Genomic DNA, 11,565 nt, shown 5'->3' with positions numbered 1-11,565 from the left:
AAAGAACGGGATTTCTCTTCCTCCACCATTGACTCTGTCCTCACCCGCACCTCTTTGCATTTCCCAGACATCTGCGCTCACCCCATCTTCCCACTGCCTTAACAGTGTTACAGTTCCTTTTGTCTTCACCTACCACCCCGTGAGCCTCCACACCCAACACATCATTCTTCATAACTTCCGCTATCATCTACAGGATCCTACCACCAAACACATTTTTACCTTCCCCTAACTGCTTTCAACAGGGGTTGCTCCATCTGCGACTCCCTTGTCCATTTGTCCCTCCCCACATATCTCTGTCCTGGTACATATCCGTGCAAATGATAGAAATATTACACCTGCCCATTCACCCCCTCCCTCACCTCCAGTCAGGGCCACAAGTGCTTCCAGGTGTGGCAGCACTTCTCCTGCAAATCTGTTGTACTAAGTTGTCCCTTTGTGGCCTTCTCTACATTGGTGAGACACAGTGTAAATTGAGGGTCCGCTTTGTCCAGCACCTCCACTCCATCTGCTAAAAGCGAAATTTCCTGGTGGGCAACCATTTTAATTCCTATTCACATTCCCATTCTAATATGTTGGTTCATGGCCTCCTCTTCTACTATGATGAGAACAATCTCAGGGTGGAGAGGCACCACCTCATATTCCTTTTGGGTAATTTCCATTGATGGCATGAACATCGATTCCTTATTTTGTTTTCTTTCTCATTTTTTTCTTTTGCATGCCCCTTTTCCTCTTCTCCTTCTCCTCCTCTGGCCTCTTACCTCTTATCCTCACCTGTCTAACACATCTCCTGGTGTCCCTCCTTCTTCCCTTGCTCCCTTGGTCATCTCTCCTCTCCCATCAGAATCCTTCTTCTCTAGTTCTTTACCTTTTCCATCCATCATCTGCTAGCTTCTTACATCATCCTACAATCCCCACCTACCTGGCTTCATCCCCACTCCCCTGGCATCTTCCCTCTTCCTTTCCAGTCTTGGAAAAGGGGTTCAGCCCAAGACATTGAGTGTGAGGTTATCCACTTTAGGAGTAAGAACAGGAAGGCAAATTATTATCTGAACGGTGTAAAGTTAGGTAAGGGAGAAATACAAAGAGATCTAGGAGTCCTTGTTCATCAGTCACTGAAGGTGAATGAGCAAGTGCAGCAGGCAGTGAAGAAGGCTAATGGAATGTTGGCCTTTATTACAAAGGGAATTGCGTACAAGAGCAAGGAAATCCTCTTGCATTTGTACAGGGCCCTGATGAGACCACACCTGGAGTATTGTGTACAGTTTTGGTCTCCAGGGTTAAGGAAGGACATCCTGGCTGTAGAGGAAGTGCAGCGTAGATTCACGAGGTTAATTCCTGGGATGTCAGGACTGTCTTACGCAGAGAGGTTATAGAGACTGGGCTTGTACACACTGAAATTAAGGAGATTGAGAGGGGATCTGATTGCAACATATAAGATTATTAAGGGATTGGACAAGATAGAGGCAGGAAATATGTTCCAGATGCTGGGAGAGTCCAGTACCAGAGGGCATGGTTTGAGAATAAGGGGTAGGTCATTTAGGACAGAGTTAAGGAAAAACTTCTTCTCCCAGAGAGTTGTGAGGGTCTGAAATGCACTGCCTTGGAAGGTAGTGGAGGCCAGTTCTCTGGATGCTTTCAAGAAGGAGCTAGATAGGTATCTTATGGATAGGGGAATCAAGGGATATAGGGACAAGGCAGGAACCGGGTATTGATAATAGATGATCAGCCATGATCTCAGAATGGCGGTGCAGGCTTGAAGGGCTGAATGGTCTACTTCTGCACCTATTGTCTATTGCCTGTACATCTCCCTAGATGCTGTCTGACCTGCTGAGTTCCTCCAGCATTTTGTGTGTGCTGCTTTGGATTTCCAGCATCTGCCGCCTTTCTCATGTTTATGATCTGCAGAATCTCTTATGTTGGTGACAGTTTAATTATGGGATTCAGACACAGTGCATTAAGTACATCTCAGGGTTGTTTTGTAGACTCATGGACTGATACAGCATGGAAATAGGTTGTTTTAGCTCATAAGGTGGAATGGCAGATTGGATCAAAACAGTAGTTGAAAGGAACTCTGTCACTCTCTGCCTCTGAGTAGTGTCCCACATTGAACCATTGATCTCCTATGGGATTGAATTGAGCATGTAACTTTGTTTTCACACCATGATGAAAGAAAAATGCTTGTTTCTATAACAATGCCATTTTGTATCTATCACATCCCTGTGGCCTCAAAATTTCATTCCTTTCCAAAATTCTACCTAAAATTTTTCATATATTCAGAACCAGCTCTGTTTTGAACTATTGTACTTTAATTTGCTCCCAACTCAGCACATCATTTTGAAATTCTTGTTCTTTTCTTGAATTTTTTTTAAAGATTTGACTAGACTCAGGATGGTTCTTTTCAGCTTTTCATCATCCCTTCAAATTTTTTTTGAATTTTTTTTCAGTTAATTTAGTTGATGTGTGTTTACCATTTTGTGATGGTATGAGGGAACTAAGTCAGCTTTATTGGGAAGGTAGAGTGTTGTTGAGTCAGACCAGACAGCAAGTATTAAGTATTAAGATCATGAACAAATTCAGCAATGTTTATGCTCTTTTTGTATCCATGTAGTCACATCTGGTGAATACATCAAAATCTATTTACTCTTCTGTTGTCCTAAGACTGCCTCCATCCACCCATAAAGAAAGTAATCAGATTGATCTTTCTCCATTTTGAATAGGATGATTTTACATTGGGCTCCATAACCAAAACCACCTGCCTATATTAGTCTGTAAACCTTTAAAACCTCTGCTCCCATCACATAACTTCCTAAGCCTATAACTTGGTATAATTTGTAACCATGGAAGTCCAATCCTCAGTACCTTCCTTTAACTGATTAATATAGTAAATGATGAAAAGGGAAAGAACATTTTGCCCCTACGTTCCACCTAATGTCTGATTTTGTATTTACAGGCCCTTATAATAAATGCTTTAAACCAGGGGTTCCCAACTTGGGATCCATGGGCTCCTTGCTTAATGGTATTGGTCCTTGACATAAAAGAGGTTGGGAATGCCTGCTTAAACAAAGTCTCCATGAATATCATCCGTAATTGTTCTTCTGTCCTAGCGGTCTCCTCAAACTTTTGTCACTCATATGCAACCTTGATAAATCTCTGCAGACGTTGTTAACTGAATTATAGACCGGTTAGTCTGACATCGGTGGTGGGGAAAATGCTCGAGTCGGTTATCAAAGATGTGATAACAGCACATTTGGAAAGAGGTGAAATCATCGGACAAAGTCAGCATGAATTTGTGAAAGGAAAATCATGTCTGACGAATCTTATAGAATTTTTTGAAGATGTAACTAGTAGAGTGGATAGGGGAGAGCCAGTGAATGTGGTATATTTAGATTTTCAAAAGGCTTTTGACAAGGTCCCACACGGGAGATTAGTGTGCAAACTTAAAGCACACGGTATTGGGGGTATGGTATTGATGTGGATAGAGAACTGGTTGGCAGACAGGAAGCAAAGAGTGGGAGTGGGACCTTTTCAGAATGGCAGGCAGTGACTAGTGGGGTACCACAAGGCTCAGTGCTGGGACCCCAGTTGTTTACAATATATATTAATGATTTAGGCGAGGGAATTAAATGCAGCATCTCCAAGTTTGCGGATGACATGAAGCTGGGCGGCGGTGTTAGCTGTGAGGAGGATGCTAAGAGGATGCAGGGTGACTTGGATAGGTTAGGTGAGTGGGCAAATTCATGGCAGATGCAATTTAATGTGGATAAATGTGAGGTTATCCACTTTGGTTGCAAGAACAGGAAAAAACAGTTTATTATCTGAATGGTGGCCGATTAGGAAAAGGGGAGATGCAACGAGACCTGGGTGTCATTGTACACCAGTCATTGAAGGTGGACATGCAGGTACAGCAGGCGGTGAAAAAGGCAAATGGTATGTTGGCATTCATAGCAAAAGGATTTGAGTACAGGAGCAGGGAGGTTCTACTGCAGTTGTACAAGGCCTTGGTGAGACCGCACCTAGAATATTGTGTGCAGTTTTGGTCCCCTAATCTGAGGAAAGATATTCTTGCCATAGAGGGAGTACAGAGAAGGTTCACTAGATTGATTCCTGGGATGGCAGGACTTTCATATGAAGAAAGACTGGATCGACTAGGCTTATACTCACTGGAATTTAGAAGATTGAGGGGGGATATTATTGAAATGTATAAAATTCTAAAGGGATTGGACAGGCTAGATGCAGGAAGATTGTTTCCGATGTTGGGGAAGTCCAGAACGAGGGGTCACAGTTTAAGGATAAAGGGGAAGCCTTTTAGGACCGAGATGAGGAAAAACTTCTTCACACAGAGAGTGGTGAATCTGTGGAATTCTCTGCCACAAGAACCCGTTGAGGCCAGTTCATTGGCTATATTTGAGAGGAAGTTAGATATGGCCCTTGTGGCTAAAGGGATCAGGGGGTATGGAGAGAAAGCAGGTACAGGGTTCTGAGTTGGATGATCATATTGAATGGTGGTGCAGGCTCGAAGGGCCGAATGGCCTACTCCTGCACCTATTTTCTATGTTTCTATGTTTCTATTCTTATAACTGATGTTAACCTTTATATCTACAGATACCTTATCTCCTTTCCTGCCCTTGTTTAATGATATGTTATTTTCAGTTTTCCAGTTCTAAGGCAGAATTCTTCTGTTAATGCTTGCAAATGCCACAGTGTAATCGAGAAGACGCCATCTTTATCTTTGACATCCAGGAAATAATGTTGATGTTTTAGTGTTGTTAGCATCGATTAGGATGAGCTATACGAGTTACTCTGATGGAAATATCTGGGGGCTCATATGAAAGTTTACTATCAGAGTGCAGACTTCAGAGAAAAGAAGGAGCCTAACTCTGCAGACAGTATCTATCCCAGAAGATTAAGGAATCATATTATCTTAGAAAGTGGCTCCATGGCTTGTATTTTTCTTTGATTTAAAATGTATTATAACATCCTGAGGCCTTCATTTGGAGAACTAGCATGATTAAACTGACAGAAAGGAATTCTTAATTAAATAGTGCAATCTACTTATTGTTTTAAATGAGTCTGGGGACCCATTGGTCTAATGTGTGTGTGGTATTTCTAGAAAAACTTCCTGTGGAAGCTAAAGTCCCTTGGATTAAACAAGCACAGGAAATGCTGGAAGTGATCGCTGTATCTGAGGAGCCAAAGTGAGTTCAGGGGTTTTCATTTTCAGATTACACTTACTGTTATATTGATGTAATTGTGACATGCCCTTGAATCTCACAACCAACCTATTAAGAAGCCTGGCCCAATGAACTATTGTTTGTATTACTCTGTTCTTTGTAATTTGAACACTGTTTTCATTTCATATAATGTTGTAATTTTAGATCAGGCCCTCTGCCTTGCTTTATTTCAAGATTATCTTCTTTCCTTAGGTCGGCTTTGAGTCTGCATTAAAGATTCTTATTTTATTAATATCGCTTGAAAGACATTGAACTGTTTTTCTCTCCATTGCTGCTATCTGATTTGTTGAATGTTTTAACTTAATACGTGTTTCCCTTTTAGCTGTCCAAACTGTGTGTTCTAAATTTATATATGATAAAGACTGGATATATCAGTAACTAGTTATGCATTCTTGAGAACAGAGTTTTGCAGCTTAATTGCGAGTCTCGTTTAAAGAATGGGCAGTAATCTGCCTTGTGCAGGAATTTCTAGTTATCAGGATTGAAGATATCATAGAGACAAGGCTATCAATTTTTGTATATCAGTCAGCAACACCGAGAATTTACACAGACAAGAGTTTTGCTTTTTGAACTTAATTTTGAGAGTGAATTCTATATTCAATTGTGAAGTTTGGGGTCCTCAATCTAAAATATTCAGAAGCAACCTTTCAGTCTGATTGGATGTGAAGGTGCAGAGTTGTTTTCTGTAGTCACACAAGTCACTGTTGCTGTGTAGAGAGTACTGTTCTATATTGATATGTAACCTTCTCACCGTAGGTTCATAATAGGTTAGTTATTACTATGAATACAAACTAACAGCAACTTAACTCTACAATGCACGGGAATAACAACAAAGAGGTTGTCACCAATAAGTAAATGTGTATAGGAAGGAGATGATTAGGTAAGCACAAAAAAAAAGTTTAAATGTTTCTTCTAAGGGAAAAATAAGATTATTACCTGCATGACTGCTGACACACCCAAGCAAATTTACTGTTCGCCGGGAAACAAAGATTTAGTTCACACCAGTATAACCTCAGATGGAAATTGTATTCACAAAATATTTTAAAACTATAATAGAGCCAAAGTAAAGAAAAGGTCCCATTATATATCAAGTCAAGTCACTTTTATTGTCATTTTGACCATAACTGCTGGTACAGTACATAGTAAAAATGAGACAACGTTTTTCAGGACCATGGTGTTACATCACACAGTACAAAAACTAGACTGAACTACGTAAAAAACACAAGAAAAAAAACTACACTAGACAACAGACCTACCCAAGACTGCATAAAGTGCACAAAACAGTGCAGGCATTACAATAAATAATAAACAGGACAATAGGGCAGTAAGGCGTCAGTCCACGCTCTGGAGAGACTGCACATACAACTGTTGCCCGGGTGCTTCACCAGTTGCAGCTTCATGGGAGAGTGGCAAAGAGAAAGCCAATGTTAAAAAAAAACTTGTATGAAATCACAGCTAGAGTCTGTCAGAAAAAATGTGGGAGACTTTGAAATCAGCTGGAAGAAGGTTCTCTGGTCTGATGAAACCAAAATTTAGCTTTTTGGCCATCAGTTTAAATGCTATGTTTGGCGTAAGCCAAACACCTCACATCATCAAAAACATACCATCCCTACCGTGAAGCATGGTGGTGTCTGTTGTGCGGATGCTTCACTGCAGCAGGTTCTGGAAGGCTTGTGAAGGTAGAGGGTAAAATGAATGCAACAAAATACAGGGAAATCCTGCAGGAAAACCTGATGCAGCCTGCATGAGAACCTGCAACTTGGGAGAAGATCTGTTTTCTAGCAAGACATTGACAATAAAGTCAAAGCTACACAGGAAAGGCTTAAAAAACACTAAGTTAATAAGCTGGAATGGCCAAGTCAGAGTCTAGACCTCAATCTAATTGAGAAATTTGTGGCTGGACTCGAAAAGGGCTGTTCACTCACGATCGCCATGCTAATCTGACAGATCTTGAGCAGTTTTGTAAAGAAAGATGAGGAAAAATTACAGTGTCCAGATGTACTGACTTGAAGGTTTGAATATTTACGCAATCAATTATTATTGTGTTTTATGTTTGTAATTAATTTAGATCACTTTGTAAAGTGATCTTCACCATTTCCCAACACTATTTTCCCTCTCTCATCTTCTTGCCCGCTCATCACCTCCCTCTGGTGCTCCTCACCGCTTTTCTATCTTCCATGGCCTCCTGTCCTCTTCTAACAGACTCCCCCTTCTCCAGCCTTGTATCTCTTTCACCAATCAACTTCCCAGCTCTTTATTTCCTCCCTCCCCTTCCAGATTTTTTAATCTCTGCAGCTATAACTGAACTGTTATTTCCCCATCTGTAATCTTAATCCCCATTTTCCATGGCTTATTACTTAACTGTGACTTGATGTAGCACTACCATAGAAACTCAATGTGTATGAAAAAATATTAGAAATTGTTAAAATGCAGGAGATGAAACAGCCGCAAAATCCATGGAACTGCCAAATGTACAGATGAGGGTTGTGGTTTGGAGAAAGGAGCGGGGCTTTTTCTCATAGTAAGCAATACATAGATCATTTGATGACTAAGTAGCAGTATGTGAAGGAGCATTTTTAATCGACATTTCTTACTGAATGAGATAACGGAGTATCTGATTATAAAATGCAACATAGAATCTTCACCCTGGGTGGTAATGGTCATTATTTTTTCATATCTTTGCAGGTTCATTCCTGAACCCTGGTCACAATGTAGCACATCATGTGGAGCTGGCAAGCAAGTGCGAAAGTGACATGCCGTGTTTCTGCTTTCATTTTCCCAAACAGAGGAGGAGCTGGCCGGACGAGGAATGTGAGGAGGATAAACCACCCACCGAGCAAACGTGCTACCTAGCACCGTGTGACGGTGTTACTGCTGCACTTGACTCTGAGGTGGCCTACAATAGTCCTGACAATGATGAGATAGGCGGACAGTTTGACTGGGAATATGAAGGTTTCACCCCATCTCAGCTTCATGTTTGAGAGGGTATTGCTTTAATCATTTCAAGGGCTTGTCACAAAAACAAAAAAGGGCTGAAAAACCCAAAATGACAAAAAATCTTCATTCCCTCTCTCTCTCTCTCTCTCTCTCTCTCATCTCTCTCTCTCTCTCTCTCTCTCTCTCTCTCTCTCCTCTCTCTCCTCCTCTCTCTCTCTCTCTCTCTCTCTCTCTCTCTCTCCTCTCTCCTCCTCTCTCGTCTCTCTCTCTCTCTCTCTCTCTCTCTCTCTCCTCCCCCCCCCCCCCCCTCCCCCCTCCCCCCTCCCCCCCCAGAACTCGAGCATTTCCATCATTTTCTGCTTTTGTTTCAGGTTTGCAGAATCTGCAGGTTTTTAAAAACTTTTATTTCATTCAAATTTATTAGAAGAAAGAACAGTACAGTACAGCACAGAACAGGTCCTTTGGCCCATGATATTTGGTATCAAACTATACTTGCAAATAAATGCCTAATTTAATTTACTAATTAAACTAGTAACTAAACTAAGGCCTTCTGTCTACACCTGGCCCATATTCCTCATTCACTACATATTTACATACCTCCCTAAGAACCTTTTAAACACCTCTGTCATATTTGCTTCCACTGCCGTTCCAGGCAGTGCATTTCAGGTGACCATTACTCTTTGTGTAAAAGTAAAACAGAAACTTGCATATATTCTCTTTGAACTTGCTCTTTTTACCTTAACTGTATTAAAACATTTTGACCCCTCGGAAAAAGGTGCCAATTTCTAACCGATCTTACCTTTTCTAAACCCTCTCTCATAATCTTATAAACTTCTGTCAAATTTACATTCAGCCTCTGCTGCTCCGTAAAAACAACCCAAGTTTGTCCATCCTCTCCATTTAGTGTGTGCCCTCAAATCTAGGGAGCAAATGTTCCCTCTAAGGAGTGCATGTGTGCACTCACACATATCTTTTGCTATTAGAACAGAAAGGAATTTAAACTGCGCTCAAAAAGGCTGTCACCCTCTTCCTTGTTGGGCACGTTAAGTGTATTTCATGATTGTACGCAAATACGTTTCCTTTTCCAGTTTCTGATGCGGGACAGTGTTGACAAGTGGAGATTGCTATGATATGTCTGCAGATTTTAGAACTACCGTTTGCTTTTATTGGAAAAAAATATTCAGTGTGTACATGTTGTTACTGGAGGAAAATTACAGAGCATGACATTTTTTGCATAAACTGGTCATTGTAAATTAAAGGGAACATTGGGCAGGGAGCATCCTGGTAAACCTTTCCTGCACCCTCTACAAAAGCTTTATTTTTTTTTTTAAATAATTTTTTTTTATTGAATTTTCAAATAGGTTACAGAAAGAAAAAAAATTATCAACCCTCTCCCCCTTCCCCCTTAACCCCCTCCCCCCCATAACATATCCCTATAGAAAAAAAAAAGAGAAAAAAAAGAAGAAAGAAAGAAAGAATGCCTGGATATCGGAAGATCCCCACATGCTCCATGGAGTTCATAATAGCTTTAATATGTATTATTTATTTCTTTCCCCAGATAACCAAATAATTTTATCTTCGGAGCACCTAATTTATCCTATTTAATATTTAATCTTATCTTTTGTAAATAAGGGTGCCAAATTTTCAGAAATATTTCATATTTATCTCTTAAATTATAAGTAAATTTTTTCAAGTGGAATGCAGCTAAAAATTTCATTCTTCCAACGATCTATACTTGAGTATGAATCCGATTTCCAAGTAACTGCAATAGCCTTTTTGGCTACTGCCAATGCAATTTTTATGAATTCTTTCTGATATTTATTCAATTTGGATTTCGATTTTATCCTTTCAATATCGCCCTAGTAAAAATAATGTTGGATTATGTGGAAAGTTGTATTCCAATAATTTGTTCCAGTTAAAACTCTTAAATTTGTCCAAAAAGGTTGAATTTTAAAACAAGACCAAGGTAGAGTGTAAAAAAGTACCAATTTCTTGATTACATCGGAAGCATTGATCAGATAAATTTGGGTTTAATTTATTTATTTTTTTGTGGTGTAATATATAATTGATGTAAAAAATTATATTGCACTAGTCTTAGCCGGACATTTGTTGTATTTGTCATACTGTCAAGACATAGTCTTGACCAATTTGTTTCTTTAATTTTAATATTCAGATCAGTTTCCCATTTTTGTCTTGACTTATGAATTCCTTGATTAATTGCCTGCTTTTGAATCAAACTATACGTACAAGAAATATTTTTTTTAATTTTTCCTTTTTGAATTAAAAATTTCTATTTCATTAGGTTTCGGCAATAACATTGTTTGACCCAATTTATCTTTTAAATAAGTCCTTAATTGGAAATAACAAAAACGAGTGTTGTTTGATATTTTATATTTATTCTTTAATTGATCAAATGACATTAATATACCTCCTTCAAAACAATCTCCTATATATCTAATCCCTTTTTGAAACCAGTTGTATAAAAGTTGGTTATCCATTGTAAAAGGAATAAGTTTATTTTGAATTAAAGGTCTCTTTGCTAATAAAGATTTCATTATCTCATCATCAACATTTATCTTATTCCATAAATCAATCAAATGTTTTAATATAGGAGATTCTTTCTTTTCCCATATCCATTTAGATTCCCACTTATATATAAAATCTTCTGGTATATTTTCTCCTATTTTATCTAGTTCTGTTCTAATCCATGCCAAGTTTATCTTCATCAAAAAAAGATGCAATAAATCTAAGTTGATTTGCTTTATAATAATTTTTTAAAGTTTGGAAGTTGTAACCCTCCTAGGTCAAATTTCCATGTCAATTTTTCCAACGTTATTCTTGACATCTTACCTTTCCAAAGGAACACATTTATTTAACTCTTGAAAAAACTTCTGCGGTAATTGTATTGGTAGTGTTTGGAATAAATATTGTAATCTAGGGAATACATTCATTTTTACAGCATTTACTCTGCCTACTAATGTTATTGGTAACATCATCCATTTATCAAGATCTTCTTGAATTTTTTTCAATAATGGTAAATAATTTAATTTATATAAATTCTTTATATCATTATCAACTCTTATACCTAAATATTTTATACCATTTATCGGCCATCTAAATTGAGTTATTAATTGACATTGACTATAATCTCCTTTTGTAAGGGGTAGAATTTCACTTTTATCCCAATTTATTTTGTAGCCTGATATTTTCCCATATTCTTCCAATCTAGAAGATAATTTATGCAGCGAATACAATGGGTTTGTTAAATAAAGCAAAACATCGTCAGCAAATAAATTAATCTTATATTCCTCCTGGTTAACTCTGAAACCCATAATATCTGGGTCTGTTCTAATTAATTCAGCTAATGGTTCTATTGCCAACACAAATAAAGCAGGTG

The 11,565-nt window shown here is 38.7% G+C and overlaps 1 protein-coding gene across 1 annotated transcript in view; it reads left to right on the top strand.

Annotated features, from left to right (window-relative positions):
* The window catches only part of adamtsl3 (ADAMTS-like 3), a 726,995-nt gene that overhangs the window by 563,662 nt on the left and 151,768 nt on the right, over positions 1 to 11,565 (top strand). The window contains 4 exon segments of the mRNA XM_073033006.1: positions 5,111 to 5,195; positions 7,917 to 8,028; positions 8,030 to 8,206; positions 8,825 to 8,834. Of these exon segments, the coding sequence (XP_072889107.1) occupies positions 5,111 to 5,195; positions 7,917 to 8,028; positions 8,030 to 8,206; positions 8,825 to 8,834 (384 nt within the window).

Source organism: Hemitrygon akajei, chromosome 30 (genome assembly GCF_048418815.1).
Source record: "Hemitrygon akajei chromosome 30, sHemAka1.3, whole genome shotgun sequence".
Classification (NCBI taxonomy): domain Eukaryota; kingdom Metazoa; phylum Chordata; class Chondrichthyes; order Myliobatiformes; family Dasyatidae; genus Hemitrygon; species Hemitrygon akajei.
Note: the sequence above shows the minus strand (reverse complement) of the source record. Positions and strands in the feature narration are given on the sequence as shown.